The 22,688-nt window shown below is 42.5% G+C and overlaps 1 protein-coding gene across 3 annotated transcripts in view; it reads right to left on the reverse strand.

The window, feature by feature from the left end:
* Nucleotides 1–22,688, reverse strand: part of LOC137518833 (microtubule cross-linking factor 1-like) — a 229,369-nt gene that overhangs the window by 137,939 nt on the left and 68,742 nt on the right. For all 3 annotated transcript variants that reach the window (XM_068237193.1, XM_068237192.1, XM_068237194.1), the window contains exons 2-3: nt 17,463–17,687; nt 10,381–10,539 (exon numbers count right to left, since the gene is read on the reverse strand). In XM_068237193.1, coding sequence (XP_068093294.1) covers nt 10,381–10,539; nt 17,463–17,687 — 384 coding nt within the window. The remainder of the gene's footprint in view (nt 1–10,380; nt 10,540–17,462; nt 17,688–22,688) is intronic.

A 22,688-nucleotide genomic window follows, 5' to 3' on the forward strand; every position in this document is an offset into this window, starting at 1 on the left:
AACTTGTTTTTTGGATGTAGGAGGAAACTGTAGTGCCTGGAGTAAACCCACACAAATATGAGGATAACATACAAACTACATGCAGATAGGTCCCTAGCTGGAATTCAAACTAGAGACCAGTGCTGCAAGGTGGGAATGCTTCCCATGGTGCCAAGATAGGAACCACGACCCCCATACAAATAAAACTGACTTCAAGAGGTCAAATAAATAATGCTTATTAACACGGTCATTATTTAAATATAATAAACAGAAATATATGCATTTATTACTTTTGTTACGCGTCATAGCGATCTGTTCTCTGCAGTCTGATAAGCAGAGGGTGTACAGCAATTGACACAGATTTCATCAGTCAGCCCTGATCTGTGGGATTAAATAAAGCATCTCCAGCTACTTTTCTCATAATCTGAACACATCCACAAGAGGATGTTCTCTAGCAAGACCTGGCTGACCCAGCTTGACAGCTAGTACCAATGATCTGACTTGTGGCTAGTCTGATTCATTACCAGGCTCCACGTCATCCTTAGCACAATGTAAAGGCCACACTCACAAGGAAGACAGAGCTCAATGCGAGTCTTCTAGTCTACTGCCATAAATAAGGCAGGGGACACTGGCAGCTTTCCTGTACCACAGCAACTGGAAGCAATCTACAAGAATGCTGTAGATAATAACTCTACACTAGTCTTGTCTAATGTACTGAATATTCTCTGAGTTTTTATATACTGGTAAATTCCCCCTTGCTGTACGCTGTGTAGAACACTAACAGTAGAATCATTTAAGAAAAACATACACAAATGCAGAAGTGGTTTGTGCATAAAACATAAATGAGATGACTGTACCTGTGATAACGCACTTGTGATTCCAAAATTCTTTGCTTAAATTCCAAAACAGTGAATAGTGCTGAAAACATACCATGTAGTGACAACAGGATTCCCATGGATGTATCCACCTCCTGTTAACTGTATCCAGGCAAAGGTATGGTCTCTGGCCCAAAGGAACAACCTCAGGTAGGTTCACCCACCGGTTCAATACAGACATGTTTTTCCATTGTGATTGGGCTCCTTATTTGTGAAGGATGTACAGTATATGTATCCTCCATTTGCCTATGGCACCCAAAATGAGTTCCATGTGCTGGAAGGGTTCTTGTGCATGAAAACCCAAGATACACAAAAGGAACTTTTTTCAAAGTACAGGCAGTCCTCTACTTACAAACAAGTTCCATTCTGAGAGATTGTTTGTAAAATTTGTATCGAGTCCCGTGTTACACATAGTGAAATGTGAATAAACGATTGGCTTTCAGACAACTCAGGATTTGGACATGTAGTATAAACTATGCTTTTTGTTGTTTTCAATTTGCTCTTAAATTGTTTTAAACTACTTATAACAGTTTATACAATACTGTAACAAGTAACAACCAAAATATGTAATAAAAAAACAACAACAGTATTGTATGTTTTGTACATGAAGACTACTTTGTTTGTATCTCATGTCTTTTTGTAATTTGAGGTTTTTTTACTCATTTGAAAAATAAAGTAGTTTACAAAACTTTAGTGAATAGTAGCAGTTTTTATGCTTACAGAAATATAGTCAGTTCCTTGTCCCTGAAACTGCTGAGTTGAAATAAACTGAGCCTTGTGCAGGTTTAACGCTCCCGTTCTTCAGCATTCTGCAGCATGGATGGCACAATCTGCTCTGGTCAAGGAACTACAGTGGAATTCTACTGTACAGCCTACTCAGTCCATTCCCTGGCACATTACATTACACCCCGCTAACGTGAAGTGACAAGACCTTCCAGTTCTGCACATGTGAAATCTACAAAGTGATACAAGAAACAGACTTTCATAAGCTGCGATAACAAACACTTTTCCTTGTCGTCCTACAAATCTGTTCTTATAATCCATTTTTTTTTTACTTGATATAACAGAACACATTTTTTTTTTCAAAAGGGAAATTCTGCATTAATTAAAGCAGCCTTATACTCTTCCATTTGACACTGTGCTAAACGAAGCAGATTAAAAAGTACAAACATTAATTCTTGCTTTGCAATATACCTCCGGGATTTCAGTGGTGGAATCCCTCTAAAGCAGGGGTGTCGAACTAAAATACAAAGTGGGCCGTAAACTGAACACTGGTACCAAGTCAGAGGCCAACCTCAATGTTGTGTGGCCAACTCCCTCCCTTACAAAGTTTCTGGTGGCTAGTGGCCCTCCTCCCATCCCTACACAGTTGCAGGGTGTTAAGTGGTCCTCCCTCCCTAATACAGTTCCTTGTTGTCTAGTGGCCCCCTCTCTCCCCTATACTATTTCCTGGTGTCTAGTGACCACTCGTCCTTCCCTATACAGCTGCACCCTGGTGTCTAGTGCTTTCCCCCTCAATCCCCCATATGGCTTCCCTGGTGATCTAGGGCTTTACCTTCAATCCAGCATCCCTGGTGGTCTAGAGTGGGCCAAACATAATGTGAAGTGTGGAAACCCCCTGGAGTTCAAAGATTTCGAGTTCAAGATTTGGCCCGCGGGCCGGAGTTTGACGTGTATGCTCTAAAGACACAGTGCAAAGACCTGACAGAGGGTGTTACCCTTCCCCATTACAGTACAGCCAGTAGAATGAGGGCACCTAATGTATACTACTGGATTCAAGCAGGCATAGAACTAGCATTCTACATGAGTGCAAGAATGGCGGTTAGCACATTCCACCTCCTTTGAAACGGGTTTGAGAACTGATAAAACGTAATACTGCACAAATTATTTTGAAGTGTAATGACATTAGAAACTACCGGTAACTATTTTAACCTGTAGCAACAATACCTTTCCAATACAGATAATAATTCAAACTACTCTTGCTGGAAAGCATAGTACTCGTCACTCACAACAGATGATTCAGGAGTGCGGCTTTATTTTACTGGGCATGTGCAGACCATTCTAGATGAGCTCATCCACAGCCAGGACTACAGCCAGAAGATGAAGAGGGACCCTGCACTGGAACAGTGGGCTCCATGAGGATCCTGGAAATATCTGTACCATAAGGGTAAGTATCTAACCCCACCCCCCTTCCCAGCTTACCCCAAATAGGTTCCTTCTCCAGTACAATGCAGATCACACGATCACACTCATTCTCTATCTGTTGCAAAATGTTAAATATTTGTGGCCAGCACTGGAGCTAAAGTGCTCAGTGTGCAATAAAGCATTTAACCATTTTCGTAAATCCCCCCCAGGGTGTTCCCAAAAGTAAGGTGTACCACTCATCATCCTTAATTACACGTAATAAAAAAAATATTTTTCACTGCTCTTCCATTTAGCCCGAAAAAACACTGGGGAGGACACAGGAGGGCTTAAAGTGTACGGCACACTACAAAGTTTTTTTTTACTTACCCGGGGCTTACTCCAGGCACATAAGCTCTGTTTAGTGGCAATCAGCCCGGGTATCTGGCTTAGTGACATCAGCCGGGGTCATCTACGCATGCGCAGAAGATCCCGGATGACCCAGACTGCATCCAACTTACCCAATTCCCGGGGCTGATGGCGGACGAATGGAGGACAACGGGAGGACGGCGAGGGACTGATCCCTGCTTATGGGGCTGGAGGAAGCCCCAGGTAAGTAAAAACAAGTTGCATAGTGAGGTCTCTGGTTTTCTTTAAAGCAGATCGGAAGTGAGGAAACTCAGGTTTTATACTTACTTCCGTTCCTCCATGCTGCCCGTCATTCCTGTGCCTGACAAATTCCTCCGAATCTGCTAACGCGTTGGTAGCCTTCAGGAAACGAGTACTTCCGAATAACAAATACATTCATACTGTGCACGTCCGAGCTCGTGCATGCACAGTTCAGATACACTTGTCTTTGAAAGTACTCAAGGACGCAAGTAATTCCAAAGGTTTCCCGAAGACTACTGCAGTGTTATCAGATGAAGGAAGTTTAACTGGGCATGCTACAGAAACAATTGGCAGCATGAAGGAACAGAAAGGCTCTACACAGGTAATTGTGCTGCATTGTCATCTCAACAGAGAATGAAGCTAAGTATTTTAAATATATTTACTACAACATGTACAGATGTGCAATCCACAGAGCTTGGTGTATTGCTAATTAATGTGAACTTACTATTATATGCATTAATAGGAGACTAAATTAGGGCTTTAAAAGATGTATTATGCTTAGCTACAGAACCTCCCACTACAGATGACAGATATGCGTGTCTATGTGCCCTCTCAGCAGACACTATCACAGCTGAACGTGGCTGAAAAGATGACAGAAGAGGGGGACATCTGACCTAAAGACACACTGACTGCTCGCTAATTTACATGTCATATGACACAAATAAGGTCAGGGCCAGGTGACATTTTCAAACTGTGGCACACAATGAGATTTCATTTACAAACTGGAAGAACATGGAATGAAGGGAGTACTGCGGTGTTAGCACCACCGTGCTGTAACCTAATACTGAATACACACAGGTGGGAATTTCATATTGAATTGTTGACTGGATTAAAAGCAAAGCAACCTCTTCAGAGCCCATGACAGTGGCCCTGTCCATTTTCATTAGTAATAATAAGAAGCTGTCAGCTGTGGAGTGAGGATAGCAGACACCCCACCCCCTTCCTTCTCTCTTGCTGGCAGTCAAGCTTCATTCACTCTTTTAACAAAACCATTTATGCTATTCATAACAAATCCCTGAGCAGCTGCTGCCCTGCGTTTAATCCCCCCGTGCTTTGTGCTATTCACCAGGGTCGCCCCCAACACTATCTGAAGCCCAGCCAGGCAACTGTCTGGAGGTTTTCTTGGCAGCATCAACAGCACGAGTCCAACACAAAGAGACAGAAGAACTTACAGCAGCTGCATATCAGGAGGACTCTATTTTCAGGTCATTTTTAGGGATGGGTTTGGACTCCAACTGCTGTTTTCTTGATTTCTTAGTTACAGCCTGATAAATGAAGATCATCTAATGTATTGTGTCCTGCAGTCTTCTCACGCTATGGTTATATCCAACTATTAGCTAGGTCATTATATTGGCATAAATATCACGTTTTCTAACGTTCCTGTATGTAGTAGCAATGCTCTGCTGGATTTTACAGAACACACAGAGCCAGTCACATCAGTTAGCACTACAGAGGAGCTTTTAGTATAATGCCCCTTCCAGTTATTAGCATCCAGACACAATCTAGGGCCTGTCTGGTTAGAAAGAGATTACTTTCTAAGCACGGTTTTATGTGTAGAAATTGAAACTGAAGTACTCTCAAAGGGAATCAATACAAATTCCCAGCAATATTCCTAGTTTGGACCCTGAACCCCAGCGCTGGAGTAACCTTCATAACTTTACGGTACTTTACAACAATCATCTCATAAGCATGTCATATGGTTTACAGGAAAGTTTAAGTTCACACACTTGTAGAATTAATAGCCCGCATTTGTACAAGATATCTCAAGATATTTCCTGTGTACAGTGGCCTAGCCATAGGGGTTGCAGAGGTTGCGACCGCACCAGGGCCCTTGGAGCAGAGGAGCCCCAAGGGGCCCTCCCTCAACTGCTGTATTAGCACTTTATTGGACCTGTACTAGGGATAATCACTCCTATAGATGCTTTGAATAGCAGTAATAATTAACAAACTGTTCCCCATATCTCCTGCTTGCACCTCTGACACTGTGGTCATCCTTGGCAAGTTTTGGTGCGCTTTATCAACTGTTATGTATGGAGTGCTTGGGAGGGCCCAATGTAAAAATCACACTGGGGCCCATAGCTATGCCACTGCCTGCGTACTACATATACAGTATGTTGTATTCTTTTTTTTAAAGCCAGAATTATAATAAATATCTATAAATTATTAGGTCATCACCAGATGTCTGTGGCATCACATTTAGAGTGTATGAGATATGACTAACTTTTTTGCTTACTCATAATTTGATCACATTTATTAACCTTTTAGAGGAGACTTACTTACAGAAAATTATAATGTGTCTTTTCACTGACTTACATGAGATGGTCAACTACATTGTCCCAAGACTAACCTTATGCAACAGAAGCAAAACCAGAGGTAAAACAAAATCCCACTGGTGGTCACATGCCATTGTCCCAAGACTAACCTTGAGCAACAAAAGAAATACCAGGAGGAGAACCATGTCCCACTGATTGTTACCTGTATCATCCCTGGAACTGACCTCCTACGAAAGAGGAAAAACCAGGAGGAGTATCATGCCTCACATGATCACAAGTTGTCCCTAGCACTGACCTGCTGTAAGAGAAAAATAACCTGGACTAAAACTGGGTTCCACTGATGGACATTGGGTAGTCCTACTAGTAACCTCAGGCAACAGAAGCAGAAGTAGGAGAAGAACTGGGTGCCACTGATTGTCACATATAAGCCTGGTTTGGAGGTCTTGAGAAGGATCACTAAAAAAAATTCAGCCATCATACATAAAAATTAAAGACTGTAACAATCAGCTTGAGTAGGTCGGTGCAGAACGGAACTCCTCCTTTACTGCGGAAAAGATGTGAGGCTTACACATACATTTCTATCACCCAAAGGAAAGCACCACCAAGCTTAGTTCATGAGTACTAAGAAAAGGCCCCTTTTCTTAAGAATCAACTAACCGCGTATACCTGATCATGACTGAAATATACTTCACAGAACTAAAGTCAGGGGGACAGGGCAAATGCTGTGTCAGCAAATTAACATGCACAGACCAACTATTACCAAAATAACTGATTTGTCATGTTTTTCCCATTTGTTCCATAATCAAAAAGTTGAAGTTCATTTAGGTTCTGGAAAAATTGAGGGCAGAAGAGCTATGAACATGCCTTTGCAACAGCTGAAAAAAACAAAACAGTGTATGACAGACACATCTGGCATGCAAAAGTACATATGGTCAGCTAAATGAATGAGAAGAAATACCAACTGTCACAGGGACAAAGCAGAAACATCTCTTCAATAGTTCTATATACAGCAACAAAACCGGCAGAGATTCTACCCCTTCCCTACTAACTAGACTAACAAAGTATTGTCCACTGCCTAGGACCACATTTGAACCATGAAAATGTATATTTTACTTAAATTAGTTATGTTCTTCAAAATATTATATATTTGTATTGTTAAACAGCATACAACACATTGTGCAATTTGACGAATGAAGCCTATTAATATTTCCAATTTAGTTTCACGCCTTTAAAAGGTCTGCATAATATTTATTGTGGACTAAAGAGCAATTTCATGGTCTGGTTCTATTATTTCACAGGAGGAGCCGACAGTGTGGCAGCTGTGAGATACATCCATAGATAACCTTATGTCACATGCTTTGTGTGGCTGCAAGCTGCCTTCTTTCTATAGGACCCCTACTTTCTGGATGACCCTTCATCCTCACAAAAGAAGCCTGCATAGCGCTGAAATCTACTTAGAAAAGGGCAGTTGTAATGCACGGTGTAGACCCAGCTACATGTGCAGCAGCTGAGTCCATGCCGTGCAAAGCATAAGCCACAGCAAGAGTAAGTGGGGGTAAAGGAGAGGGGGCATGGCGATTACACAAGCAGGCTCTTCGGCAGGCACGCGCAGTTCGTATTCAGGCATGCAATGTGCATGTGGCGGGGGGGGGGCTCTTAAAAAGAATTAGGGGATCACTGTTTTAGTGAGGTGAGGACTCCCAAATGTTACCCAGACTGTTCTGGGAAAAGTTCTGGACTGTTCCTAAAGTCAAACAAGATATAAAAGATAAGTCTTATCAAAACAGAAATTGTCTAGGTTAATTTATAAAAAAAAATGTGAAAAGACAACATTGTACATGGTCCCCCTACATACTCACAGGTTCCATTCCGGGAGGGTGTTTGTGAGCTGAAATTTTCTATCAGTCCAGTAAGCAGGTTAAGGCTCGGTTCACATTAGCGTTCGCTATCAGGATTTTCCGGATCGGATCCGGAACGCATACTGTACAAACGGAACGTACGTTCCGCATAGCAATGTAATGTCTATGCGGACGTTCACACGCGTCCGTTCCGTACGTACCGGAGCCGGATCGGATCCGGACTCTTTTCCAACATGCGCTATTTTTTGGGTCCGGATCTCCGGCCCACGCATCCTGACCGGAGCCTGACCGGAGCCTGACAGCACCATCAGGCACACAGAAACCAATGGGGAACGGAAGGCACAGAACACACTGCTTACAAAAACTTGACATTCTACCCCACTTCCTATGCGTATCCAAGCGGCCATTTCAGATGGGGACACATGGGCCAAGCATGTCTGGAGTGGAGCAGCAGTGACAGACGTGCTGGAGCTGTTTTGGCAGAATGTTGGAGGTGGAGGTGAGGCCTACAGCGGAGGAATCTGATTCTATAGGTGCACCAGGTGCACCTTCTGCTGACCCCAACATTTTTTTATTTAATTTCGCTATTTTTTGCTGACGGATCCTGATGGCAGCCTGATGCAAACGGACCGGATCCTGATCGGATCCTGATCGGAACCGTACGGTTCCGATCAGGATCAGGTCCTGATCCGATCAGGATCCGATCAGGATCCGGTCCGTTTGCAAGGCAAAACGCAGTGTGAATGGGGCCTAAGAATTTTTTAAATTTCTATTTCAATATATGTTTTGTTTAAAGTGATGAAAAAAATGACAGATCTCATTTTCATGGGTAAACTTGACTCGCACTACAGCAAATGTGCAGTCTGGGCCAGGAGACTTATGTGCATGTGCAGTTCATTAAGAGCATAACTGCGCCTGTGCAGAACAGTCCCGGCCACAGGGCGTAATGGAGGACACACAGGAGCAAGAACAGCGCATGTGCAGTGGCCTGCAACCCTGCAGGATCACAGCAGCGCAACAGAGGGGAATGGATGGACACTGAGGGAGCAGACAAACTATAGGGGGCTGAAGGAAGCCCCAGGTAAGTAAAAATCCTTTACTCCAAATAATCTCAAGTTTACTTTAAAGAGGAACTGTAACAAATAAAAAACCCTGGGGAATACTTACCTTGGGAGGGGAAAGCCTTTTGGATCCTAATGAAGCTTCCCCCGTTCCACTTCACCCTCCCACATCCAGTGCTGGCACCCTCTGAACACCGGCGATGTAAATATTTACCTAACACAATCCAGTGACTCGCGCCTGTGCAGTAGAGTGGACCCGATCAGGCTAGGCTATTTCCACCTGACCCAATCAGAAAGTCGGTACTGTGCCTACGCTGGATTGCGGCAGATAAACATTGCAGATGCTACTGTGCCTGCGTCACAGCATCCTTGTCTGATGTGGTTCTGGGGAAGCCAGCGCTGGATCTCTGAGGCTTAAGAGGATGGGGGAAGCCTCATTAGGGTCCAGAGGCTTCCCCCTCCCAAGGTAAGTATCCCGCTGGGGAGGGGGGGGAGGGTCTGTTTAGATCCTCTTTAAACACTGTGCTTCGCCGATCATTTATGGTGCACTCAAACAAATGTTTATCCTTTGGACTGTGGCATCAAGCCTGCATGTCTGACTGCTATTCAAATACTAATATGTCCATGACTGCCCATACACGCATTGATTTTTACAGGCAGATTCTATCACTCTAATCAAGTCTGCCAGAAATCTATAGCGCAGCAAAAATTTATCAAAATTACGATCTGACAAAAATTTCAATAGAGCGGACACTGCAAGGGAGCTATGGTGGATTGACTGTGCATAGCATTGAACAGTGCAACTCTGCGGTTTGATTATTTTCAATAGGTTTTATGATGAAATATTCTGAAAATCTATATGCATTGTATGGGGGATTTTATCCCTCTTTAATCAGATTCAGAACAGAGAGGGACTAATGCCACACTGTATACCTAAAAATAGCGCAGAAGACTGCCGCTAGTAGCCCCACCACCCCTGATATCTAAACTTAATCACTCCCCCCTGCTGCCTATCCTTAACCAATCCCCCTAGTGCATAACCTTAACCACATCCCCCAGTACCTAAATTTAACCACCCCTGTGCCTAACCTTAACCCACCCCCTCGGTGCCGAAACCTTAATCCGTCGACTAACCTGCCCTCTATAGGCGGCAATAGTAAAAGCCATGTTTAGCCGCAATGAACGATAATAATGGTGCCTTATAAGTAGTGATAATTATCACTCACTGACGGCAATCATGGCTTTTACTATTGCCATCTATGGTAGAGCCGTTTTTAGCTGCGCTCCTCCTGTGCCATTTTTACCTGATCCAATCTGGCATGCTCCTCCTGCACTATTTTTACTTGATCGCTGATCTGTTTGCCACACTGAGTGGCAATCTGTGTATGACCATCCTACTCTATCCAGTCCGTTATTTACACAGCACGCATATAGAGGGTGATGCACCTTGGAAATAACAAAATATTTGCACAGCCAAAATGTGTAATGTCTGAGTTTCCCAGTTAAACACACAGGAAATGGTCAGCTGTCTTGGCACTCTTACCTCTTTTGTCCTGTCCAGCTCATTGTGTAATGCTTGCTTGGTCACCTCCATTTCAATGATCTGCTGACGTAACATTTCATTCTCATCCTCTGCTTTGATTCGCTTCTCTTCCACACTTTCCAGTTCATGGTGCAATCTCACAGAAACATCTTTGGCTACCTGTTGTTAATACATATACCAATAACAGGTTCATTTATTAATATATAATGATATATGTTTGCTAATCCACAAATGTAATGTCAACTTTGTGCACAGAAACTAGGTCAATGGAAAAATGTTAGTTATAGGTTAGTTTACTTTTTTCCTAGTTAAAGGTCAAGTGAGAATTTATGAGCCTACAAGAGCTGAGATATGCCGATTGTTTTGCAAAGTGTCACTAGGTACCTTGCATGGTCGCATGCCTGTTAATGGAATTGTCCCAGTAAAATAGGAAGCTGCAGCATCTTTGTGGCCTCAAAGCTTATTTTAGCTTGGGCTATTGTTGAAGCTGTGTGAACTATTAAAGTGGACCTGACTTCAGAACTCTTCTCTACTCTAAAAGATACACAGCAGCATAATAACATTTAAACACAAAAAAACAAAAAAAAAACATTTCTATGTTACAGCTGAAACAAATCCTAAAATAAATCTGCACTGTTTCTACTTCCTGATTCATGGAAGCAGACATATTGTTTACATCCTGTGCTTTAAAATGGGCTTATCTGCCATATGCAGTCATGTGACACAGGTGGGAGATCAAATTACAGCTAGTGATTAGACACAAATGAGGGGGAATTACACAAGTTAAACTCAGTAAATACATACAAGGTGCATTTCTGTCCTGTTTTCCTTGTGTCCTGTGCAAGAGTTCAGGTTCAATTTAAGCCCCATACTTCCCACTCACAGCTCCCCCCTCCCCCATTCATCCCTTCACACACACAACGCCCTTCACTTGTCCAAACAGGTTCAACTTTTAATTGTTTATTGTTACTTTCAATTTACAGCTCTACAGGTTACTGCTAGGAGTATTGAAGGTTACTAGATCTGGACAGAACACGAAATAATAAATTACTGTTATACATTGACCTAGTGCCGACATCTTCCTTAGCATTTACAGCGTACATAGTGATGTTACTAGTGTTCCTTTCAGAGAAGTTTGCAATCAAATTCTCACCATAGTCACAATCTAATGTGCATATCACAGTCTAATGCCTTGAACACACGATGCAATTTTCCATCAGACTGACAGTCAAATCGATTTTGTATAGAAGTAATAGGAAAAGTGATCAGAAAAACAATCGGAAATCTGATCGCACCTGTTGGAAATAATTGATTCGACCGTCATTATAATGGAAAATTGCTTCCAGTAAGAAGAAGCCGGGCACTAAGTTCCAAAAAAGCTCTTCACAGCTTTATTACCCTCATTGGCATACATATGTAATCGGCGCCGGGAGACTTGGGCACAGGATACAGCCGGTATGGCTTATCCTGCTGCTGCACAAGTTCCCAGTGACGTTAATTACTATTCCCCCTCTAAGGGGCACTGTATGTCTGCTATGTGTTAAACGTTTTTTTTGGGAACCTAGCACCTGGCTTCTTCTTACTGGACCAATTGGACACTTATCCTCTCCGAGAGCACAGGTCTGTTGATCTTAACTTGTCTTACACACTGCCTGCCATTACATGCCAGCTTTGCTTTGTTCCCTTGCATCTAAATGAAAAATTGCATCGTGTGTATCAGGCATTCGGCCAATACAGGTAGTCCCTGGTTAACAAACGAGATAGGGACTGTAGGTTCGTTCTTAACCTGAATCTGTTCTTAAGTCAGAACAATGTGCTATCTCTGTCCCCTGTACCTCCTCTGTGCCCCCCTGTGCCTCCAGTGTCCCCCTCTGTGTCACCTCTGCCCTCTATGCCTGCTTATACAAGTTTAAAGAGACTCTGAAGCGAATATAAATTCTCTTTTTTAAACCTGTATTCATATTAAGCCCCATAAGCCCTGCTAAACCGCCGGTATCCCGCGGCAAAACCCCCCAAATCCCCCCTGCAAAATCCACCACTTTCTTGGTCGTGGATTTTGCTGCTCATGGAGGCAGAGCTATGAGCTGCAGCTCTGCCTCCATGCACGTCAATCGCCGCACGGATCTCCGCCTCTCCCCTGCCCCTCTCTGTGAAGGCAGATTGAGAGGGGCGGGGGAGAGGCGGCGATCAGCGGGGATTGAAGCGCTTGAGGCAGATCTTATGGCTGTAGCTCTGCCTCAATCAGGAAGCGTTCCCCGGGCACCACGGAGGGAATTTGGGGGGTATTAAACCCTCGTTTTGCCGTGGGATAGTGGCGGTTTAGCTGGGCTTATGGGGCTTAACATGAATACAGGTTAAAAAAGAGAATTTAGACTCGCTTCAGAGTCTCTTTACAAGCCATTTTTTCTTTGAATTTTATAAAAATCGATTTTCTCAAAAACTACAAGTCCAATTTGGCTTGTTCCCATGGAAACACAGATTTCATTCTGTTCGTATCGGCGGGGCGTTCGTAAGTCGGGCGTTCGTAAGTCGGGGACTACCTGTATTGGGAAAATTCAATGAATTACTGTAACAGTATGTTTTTAGAAGGAAACACAAATTGGTGACAGTATATAAAAACTCTATGCAACAACTGCCCTGGCTGAGATTCAGACCTGGGACTGGCACAGCAGGGTAAAGAGTGCTAGCCACTAAGCTACTGTGCACCTCTAATAAGTCAGCTTTGATTAAGGTTGATATTACTTTCCTGGTGATATTTTTAGCATTATTTCACTCGCTAGGTGCTGAAGAGGTGTTATATAGTGTAAAGTCTGGAAAACATAAGGTGAGAAATGTCCTAATAACATCGGAGTGACTGATATTAGGAATCCACTGATTATACAAGCAAGTAATATGTCTTTTCTGTATACTACTGATTTAAAGAACTATTTGAAGTTATTCCTTATACAAGAAGCATTGGGGGGAAAACAAGGATCACTGCTCAGTGCCAGGATGAGTCATTTGTCTGTGGCAACTGTATTCACAGAGTCTGTAACGCTGGCATATTTATTCTAAAACGCAATGCGTAAATACAATATGAGCTGTTTCCATGTGGCTGTATGAATTTGTGTATTTATATTTAAACATCTGGCATATTACAGATACAGTATCCAAATGTGTTAAAGGAACTTTGTTAAAATGAAAAAATTGCCAAATTTGACTTCTGCTTTGTAATAAAAGCAACCACTAGCCCAAGCCCAGTGGTCCTCAAACTAAGGCCCGTGGGCCGAATGCGACCCCCCGAGACTTTTTCACTGGCCCCCCAAACACAAAATGTATTACTTCTAGATACGGCCCACTGCACCTTTAAATATCGGAGGCCCGCATATAGAATAGCAGTGTTTGCACCACCCATCCACATACTGTAGAAGCCAGTGAGCAGTAATTCGCTGGCATCCAATTCTGCATCAGGTGACACTGCTGTCCAACTGGAAGACAGGTTGTCACCTGGGTATGCTTCACTGTCTGGTGCACAAAGATGTTCTTCGGGTGCCACATGACTGAATGACTGCTGCTGGGAGTTCTCCTCTGGGAATGATTGAAGGGAATCAATACCTAGATTCAATGTAATGTTTTTCAACATCATTTTATATATGTTCTGGCCCCCCAGCAGTCTGAAGTATGTTGACCCGGCCCTTGACCGAGAAAGTTTGGGGACCCCTGCATTAGCCACTGCTGCATAGATACACTATGTTCATAAAAGTGTTTACACATTTCACAGTGATGCATTGCGGTGCTGTGTAAAGCCTGCATTGTAACGTGTCTGCACTGCACTGCAATTCACCACTTCTGCAACATTCACAGTGCGGTTGGTGTGTTGCGGCATAACAGGTTGTGGTATGGTTAATGCACTGCATGCAGTATGTTACCACTAATGGCACGCGTAAACAGTAAAAACGAAGCATACTTTTGTTGACTGTATACTTCACTGTATGCGGTGCAACACAGCCTAAACGTATGGGATGAGTTGTCCGTTTAGTTATGGGAACACAACGCAATGCCCCACTGTGAACGTGGCCTTAAGGTATTTTCACACTACTTACATTCTGAAAAACATAATCACATTGCAACAGTGTTGAAAAGTTACATTGCACGTTACAAGTGCAATGTGACGCACACAGTAAGGCACGTGGTGCACAAAAGTATACTTCACTGCAACTGTAATCACGCACGTTCTACAGTGAACGCACAAGCATGCATTCTTCCAACAGAATACGCCCCACCGTGCCACTAATGCACCAATATGAATGTACCACTCAGATATAATTGCATCTTGTTGAGATTATATTGTGATTTGCAATACCCCAAAACCGATGCAATATGAAAGTACACTATATCCTTATTAATATTAAGACGGAGTCCAAGCCACTCCTTTTGCACCCCTTACTATTTATAGATAAGAAAGACTTTTTTCATGGAAGGCCTCAGGAAAAATGTTTGATAACTTGTCTGCTATGGGCCAAATCCATACTGACAGTTGATAAACAGTTGCTGTAAACCACATATTGCAGTTACTAGGTGTTTACAAGTCAGTGTGACAATGGTTACAGGCAGTCAAACCAGGCCAGATCTCGGCCATGCTGCATGCCTCAACAGACAAGCTGCCCAGCCTATACTCTTCCCCAGATGCCACATGGGGTTTTCTGATGGCCTTTAAGCATGCAGCCCTCCAACTGCATTTGTATGGACAAGTCAGCCCCCCTCATCTCATGGAAATCAGATTTGAGGGCGGTACTGTCCATAGTTTATTGATATTAAAACAAAGTGAACTTAACCCTTAGAGAATTACTCCGGATAATATAGTAATATATACTGCTTAACTAAAGGTTCTAGAGCAGCAGTAGCCACATCATAACACAAGTGTTTTTTTTTATTTCCGTCTTATGGCTTCCTCATGTCACAGTATACAATTACTTAGCAATCAAATTCAGCTTTATTGAAGCTCGCAACAAAATAGTCAGAGACAAATGTGATGTCTTGTTCTGGATGTGTTTTCCACAGCTTAGTTTCCTGAAATGATAAACTTTACACTCAGCCTAGACTAGAGACAAAAGGAAGATACAGCAGTTGTGTAGCAATAGGGGATGCAGAGCCTGCAACCGCCCCAACCGCTGGGGAATTGAGCAGCAGCAGGGTGAGCCAATATTTTGCTTTTACCCTTGCGCCCAGCTCATAAAGTAACGCCTTTATTGGTGCTGTAGTGGTAATGATCCCTTCTTTATGTGCTTTGAACTCCCCCCCTCCGCAATAGCAGTCCCCAATGTGTAATGTGTGTTCACCCTGATGTGTAAGGTGTGACCATATCATTAAAGAGACTCTGTAATAAAAAAAAAGAGAACGGGGGAAGCCTCGATAGGATCTGGAAGCTTCCTCCACCCGAGGTGAGTACCCCCCAGGGGAACTTTTTTTTAGTTACAGGCTTTCTTCATGTACCAATGTATACTCATCTCTGAGCAGTCTGAAACAATTTGTGATGAGAGGCCACACATACTATAAACTGAGCAGACTGCCATCTGTTTTCTATCTACTCGGACACAGCAGTTATACTAGAGGAAGGACAGTTGGGTAATTAATAAAGAGCACGTACACCAAATATTTATCCCACCATTACTGGGTGATGGCATTTCTGGACCTCAATTTCTGCATGTTACATAATGACCCAATGTTGCTGCTCAACTATGGAAATAAGGACTTGGCGCTTGATGTGTGAGCGCAGTGCTAAAAGCAAGGCCTAATAAGATACAGTTTGCCAAATCATAATCTTACAGCTTGTGAGAGGAAAACCTCTTACCAACAATTCCGAGGAAGCCGTTTATAACTGACAAAAAGCACTCCAGTGTCACAGAGTTCTAAACAAAATCATTCTGTATTATATGTGTTCCAAAGGCTGGAGAAATACTGTTAGCTTTGTCTGCCTGTGGGAATTAATCATGCTTAATTAATGGGAGCCAAAGTAGTGCCAATAAAAAGAAAGCCATGAAAAGCATTTCCTGACGGCCCCCTAATGGCTGGTCATGTTAGAAGTACAGTACAAACATTGCAGATCAGCTTTCTGTTCACGTTTCCAATATCTAAAACTATGTAAGTAAATAAATCAGCTTCAAGTGAAACTGCATATTCTTAGCAAAAGTTTAAACTAAAGCACCTATTTAAATTTTTGTTCATGCAGCTTTTACAGCTGTATTTTCTCAGCAGGACTCAGAGACCAATAATATCTACTTCTATTCTTACAGTACAACAAGGAGAAGGATGACTGGTGTCTATGGGCTCTCGTGCAGAAGGTCTTCCTTTAAAGTGTACCTGAGACCAAACAAGGTTTTATACTTACCTGGGGCTTGAGACCGCATGGTTCCTCACCATCTACTGCACAGGAGCAGATTGCTCCCAGCCTCAGGAGTGCTATGGGGGAGCGCACATGGCCGGGCATGTACATCGAACTGCGACTTAACCAAAGTACCAGGCCATATAACATGAGACAGGAGTGGCCCGGGGAGGCGGCAAGAGACCGAGTAGCCTCAATGGGGCTGGAGGAAGCCCCAGGTAAGTATAAAACCTGAGACTTATTTGGTCTCAGGTTTCCTTTTACAAAAACCTAAAGAGAGAGAGATATAGAGGCTGGCACATTTTTAAATTTTAGACATTACTAATTGTCTGGGTGTACTGTTGATCCTCCCCCTCTAATACTTTTAGCCATAGACCCTGAACAAGCATGCAGATCAGGCGTTTCTGACAAACATCTGACAAGATTAGCTGCATGTTTGTGTGTGATACAGGCACAACTAATGCCAGAATAATCAGTAGGGCTGTCAGAGAACTTTCATTGTTTAAAAGGAAAAAAATATGGCAGCCTCAATATACCGCTCACTTCAGGTTCCCTTTGAACACAAATGGAATACATAAGGGTTCATGTTTCTGACAGGTTTCTGGGAGATTATACAAGCATACTGCATGTTTACAGCATGTAATGCACAAGTCACTTCTAACATATTGCAGAAAAAAAAATCATCAAGCTAAAATAAAATAATTCATAATATAACATGTACCTTTAAGTCTTGCTCAAGACTCCTGATGAGCTCCCCATCCACTTGGCCGGTCTGTGCAACTTTTAAGCTTTTTTGCTCTGCTTTCCTGAGGCGATACTGCAATATGCGGCAGTTCTTATTGGCTCGGTCAAGCTCCCTTCGGAGCTCCTGCAACTGATAAACATCTTCCTCCAGATAGCTGTCACGCATCTCCTCCATTTCTGCTCGCAGCTCATCAAGTTCATCCTGTTGGGAAATATGTCAAAGTTAATATAAAGAAACCTCCGGAAGCATTCCTGACTTCAGTAACACAATTAACAGATGCCATAAGTGGGAAACTGCTAGAGATTCAGCAAATGGAGTGAAGGAAAGGTCTGTCATACAAAGGATATTGTAGTAAGGTGTCCTGGAAGGCTATCAGGACAGGTTAGTAGTGCCTGGAAGATGTACTGGAATCCAAATTGTGCCTTCATATCAGTGTCTGAAAGACATGATGCCAGGAACTAACTGCTACCATGCTGGTACATTATTCTATAGGCAAGAAAGTAACCCTAGTACTGTGGCCTACCAGTGTATGTACTTGGCCATCCACTATAGAGTGTATGGTGGACCACCATTTGTTAATCAATATTGCAGATGGTATAAGTAGCTCACATTGAGAGAGAAAGAGTGCCATAAGGGCTCTGAACCAGGGTACTAACTAAAAGCGAAACTTCATATCCATAGGTTAAAACAGTATACTGATTATAAACTACTGCTTAGACCTCAAAGGCCTAATTTATTGACGTTCTCCTTAGTTCTCTAAAAAACGTTGCCTTAATTTATAAGAACTGTCTTTGATATGCCGAGTGTTTGCAGCTTTCACCATAACAGACCAAGGACTGCTATAATGTCAGTGAAATGGTCGCTGTATTTCATTTCCATGCACGCAACTGGAAGGAGCACTTCTTTATTAGATTGTCTAGAATTTTTTTTTCAGTTTTGAATGTGGGCACATACATATGATGACAAATAGCATTTCACTAACTTCCCAGTAATCCTTGCCATGCTATGATCCAGCTATTGCCCCCTAATAGATAATTCAGGTCAACTTGCAGGATTTTGTATGTTCTCCACTTTCTGTTCCTCATCAGTGCATGGCATGGATTGATATGGCTCGATGGGACGGGGCTTTGGATCAGTACTACAGAATACCCAGACAGCACATGGCGATCCAGAACCACTAGGAAAATACAAAGGGCTAAAAGAGACTGAAAAGCCTCACTGAGTGTAATTTGCCTTCTTAAAACCGAAGATATTATTATTCAGCTTCAAATGAGCAAGTACAGTTTCCCATGATGAATCACTCCATTGAATTATTGCAAATACCTTCTGTTTTAAGAAGGAAAATTATAAGTATAGGTTTAGCATGGCCAACATAAGGAAAAGGCCAGCTACACTGTATAATCTATAATGACCAAACGGATTTAACCTTTCATCGGCCGCCACACTGAAAAACTGTCTGCTGTGCTTTGCTTTTGGCCTGTTGTACACTTTCATTTGTTCTGTAGTGTGAAATAACAGGTTTCTGCAGACACAGAATTAAGCTCAGTGTACATTGGCTGCAAGCAATCCTTGTCACTTTGTTGTGATGCAAGGACACAGTTATAACAGGAGACAAGACAACTGCGCAATAATGTCATTTACTGTTATTTAGATGGCAACTTAGTGAAGATAGAAAGTTTCAAATGTTTCTCCTAAGATAGAATCCTTTGACTCCTTCCATTTCCAGCCGGCTGCCCCTGGGATATGAGCACACTATTATTAGGTTTGCACTCAATTTCAGGCAGGAAGAAGGTACAGTATGCCAAGACAAATGCATGGAAGAGGAAACATTTCCAATACAACAATTCCCAGTTTTAACATAGACACAGTATCCCATTAACCACACAGAAAACAGACCATTAATAAACACTGGACACTGACGCAGAATCATTCACTGCAACAAAAAATACGGTACATAATTACTTTGCTTTTACGGCTTTGACAAAATAAAAATCAAACACGACGTTGCTACAAAACAGTGAGTAAAAACGACATCTTTATGCATGTTTACTTTATTGCCTAGCTGCAACAATACCTCTATATTATATAATATCTCTATAATATATATATATAATATTAATATCTCTATACTACATTATCTAGATTGTAAGCCTTTGGGCAGGGTCCTCCTCCTTTTGTGTCCTACCTGATCATGCACCTCCATTACTGTAAACCAGGGGTCTCAAACTCAATTTACCTGGGGGCCGCAGGAGGCAAAGTCAGGATGAGGCTGGGCCGGATAAGGGATTTCACAATCGGCAGCACCCCCCCTCCACCTCCCCCCCCCCCTCCCTTGCATTGATTTTTATTTCAAAATCAAATTCACACTGAAGCAAACTATTTTGCCTATTTTACCTTATAGTTCGCTTCAGTGCTCCCATTACAAGTAATCCGCCGTGTCCCTGCCGCAAAACAAGGGCTGCAGAGCCCCCAAATCGCCCAAGGGGCAATCCGCCGGCATTTCCTGGAAGGGGTAGAGCTTTCAGCTTCAGCTCTGCCCCTCCTGACTTCAATCGCAGCGCATCGCCGCCTCTGCCCGCCCCTCTCACTCTTCCTTCACAGAGAGGGGTGGGGAGAGGCAGCAATCCATGTGGCGATTGACGTCAGTAGGGGCAGAGCTGAAGCAATAAGCTCTGCCCCTTCAAGGAAATGCCGGCGGATTGCCCCCCGGCGATTTGGGGGCTCTGCAGCCCTCGTTTACCGGCGGGGATGCGGCGGATTACTTGGGAGCACTGAAGCAAACTATAAGGAAGCTTTTGCAGGCGATGGCCACAAAATATTGTATCGAGGCCGCAAATGGCCCGCGGGCCGCGAGTTTGAGACCCCTGCTGTAGACCCATGCTATGCATCTGAGTGAACCTAACTTGCCTAATCTCCATGTTCCATCCCGTGACAGACTTAGCATTACCTGGTACTCATACTGTGCTGTGTGATCTGGTTTTCTTGTTTTCCTGTATTGTCATATTGCTGTATGTCACCCCTAAATATTGTCTGTAACCTAAACTAATGTTCAGCGCTGTGTAATATGTTGGCACTTTATAAATACAATAAATAATAATAATATATCTCCAAAAAAACAAAATAAAAAAGAAAACATTGAAGCAATCCAGCTAAAACTTTTAGTTTTGGACTAAGTGGAAAAAGGTTAGAATTTTGGGTGGCACGGTGGTGTATTGGTAGCCCTCTCATCTTGCAGTGCTGGGTACCTGGTTAGAATTTGGGCCAGGATGCTATCTGAATGGCGTTTGAATTCTCTCCTTGTGCTTACCTAGGTTTCCTCCCACTCTCCAAAACATACAGACAATTTAATTGCCCCCCCCCCCCCAAAAAAAAAAATCGGTCCCAGATTGCGACAGGAAAATATGACTATGGTAGGGAATGGACTGTGAGCCCTTCTGAGGGACAGCTAGTGGCAAGACTATATACTATATAGAACACTTCAGAAGATTTCACCTCTTTATAAATATGAAAATAAATAAATAAACATTTTATATTGTCAACTCCCACTTAGGAAAATTCTCCTCACTTTCTGTCTTGGAGACGCTGGTACAGAAAGCGGAAATATACAGTATATCAGCAACTAGTTGCTCTCATCATTCAACGCCCTCAAAAACAAAGTCATAGCTCCCAACTGTCCCTCTTTTGGAGGGACAGTCCCTTTTTGGGAGCCCTGTCCCTCTTTCCTCCTCAATTGTCTCTTTTTCAGGACTTTGTCCCTCTTTCTATGTAAATATATATATTTCTCTACTAAAAAAATGTTTGATTGACTCTAACCCTTATTCCCATCCTTTAAATTGATATATTACTAATTTTAAAATGTTTAAAATGTTAACATGAAGGAAAATGAACCAGGATAGAAAGGACCAGTGTGGTTTGATTATAAAACAAAATATTTTTCTATTAAAATATTGGTATATATGGTATGGCGTGACTAGGGGTGTGACGGGGGCGTGATCAGGGGTGTGGCAGGGGTGTGGCTTAAATGTCCCTCTTTCTCATCTCAAAACGTTGGGAGGTATGCAAAGTGACCATGACAACAGCAAAAACCACAAGGGCAGCTCTCTTTATGCAGCATGGTTACATTCTCCTTTACTTGATTTGCTAGGTTAAGACTCTAGCATTAAAATGCTCCATATCCATTCCAGGGAGCACACTTTTTAGAATTGTGGGTGTAGCATAGCAAGAAACAAAGCATTGGAGATGATACAATGGTCGATGAGCCTCTTGAAAATAATTTTTGCATTTTTTCTCCATGGTAAAAAAATCTGATAGCTTTCTGCTTTTTTCTGCATACTGCACACACTTCTGCACACTGCATACTGCAACCAATTCTATTGCAATCGACCGCAAATCCAAAAATCACAAGTAAAAAAAGACACAAACAAAAATGTGATCGTAGACCTGCAATATCATTGACAAAAGTGCGCCGTGCCCAACTCACAGAGGGTTACATTCTTGCTCTTGCTTGTGGTAGTCAGAGGGGCAAAGAGAGCATCTAAATTATTACATTGAATAAGAAAGAGATAAATAAAATCTTCAATATCACAAAACATTATGAATCCAAATATAAACTAACGGTAACAATCTGATTATTTTAGAATTTCAAAGGCACATTTACAATGTTTGTTATTTTAACAGGAAAACAAACAATCAATTGTGTGGTCCCTTTCAGTTCCAATAGAGCTGCTTAATTTGTTTCTAACTACAAGTGGAAGACCACAGTGTGAGGGATAATCCATCAAATGCAGTCTGACCCTTTTATAAATGGCCTAAATGAAAGCAGCAGTCATTATCAAAAGCTCAACTTGTTTCATGCCACTTGTTCATTGAAAGTTTTTTTCTTTCTCTCTCTTTTTTTTTATAATAACCATTTGTGGGAATGGGTCAGGGATACTGGCATACCCAGGACTCATTTCACCTGGGCGAGGAAGAGCTGATATCTGGGACCCTTTATTAAAAGGGGCTTCCATATTCCCCCGAAGGTCACCCTCTTATCCTTTTCAAAAGCACAAGCAGGTGGAAACGTGCCATGACCTAATACCAGACAATGTTGTTCTATAGTGGGAAATGGTAGAAGTTATCATAGCCAGTAAGGTACATCCAATGTAAGTTGCTACTGCTCAGAAGGCAACGTTCTACACTTTCAGACTCCTACTGCCCTGG

The sequence above is a fragment of the Hyperolius riggenbachi genome, chromosome 5 (genome assembly GCF_040937935.1).
Source record: "Hyperolius riggenbachi isolate aHypRig1 chromosome 5, aHypRig1.pri, whole genome shotgun sequence".
NCBI classification, from domain to species: Eukaryota; Metazoa; Chordata; class Amphibia; order Anura; family Hyperoliidae; genus Hyperolius; species Hyperolius riggenbachi.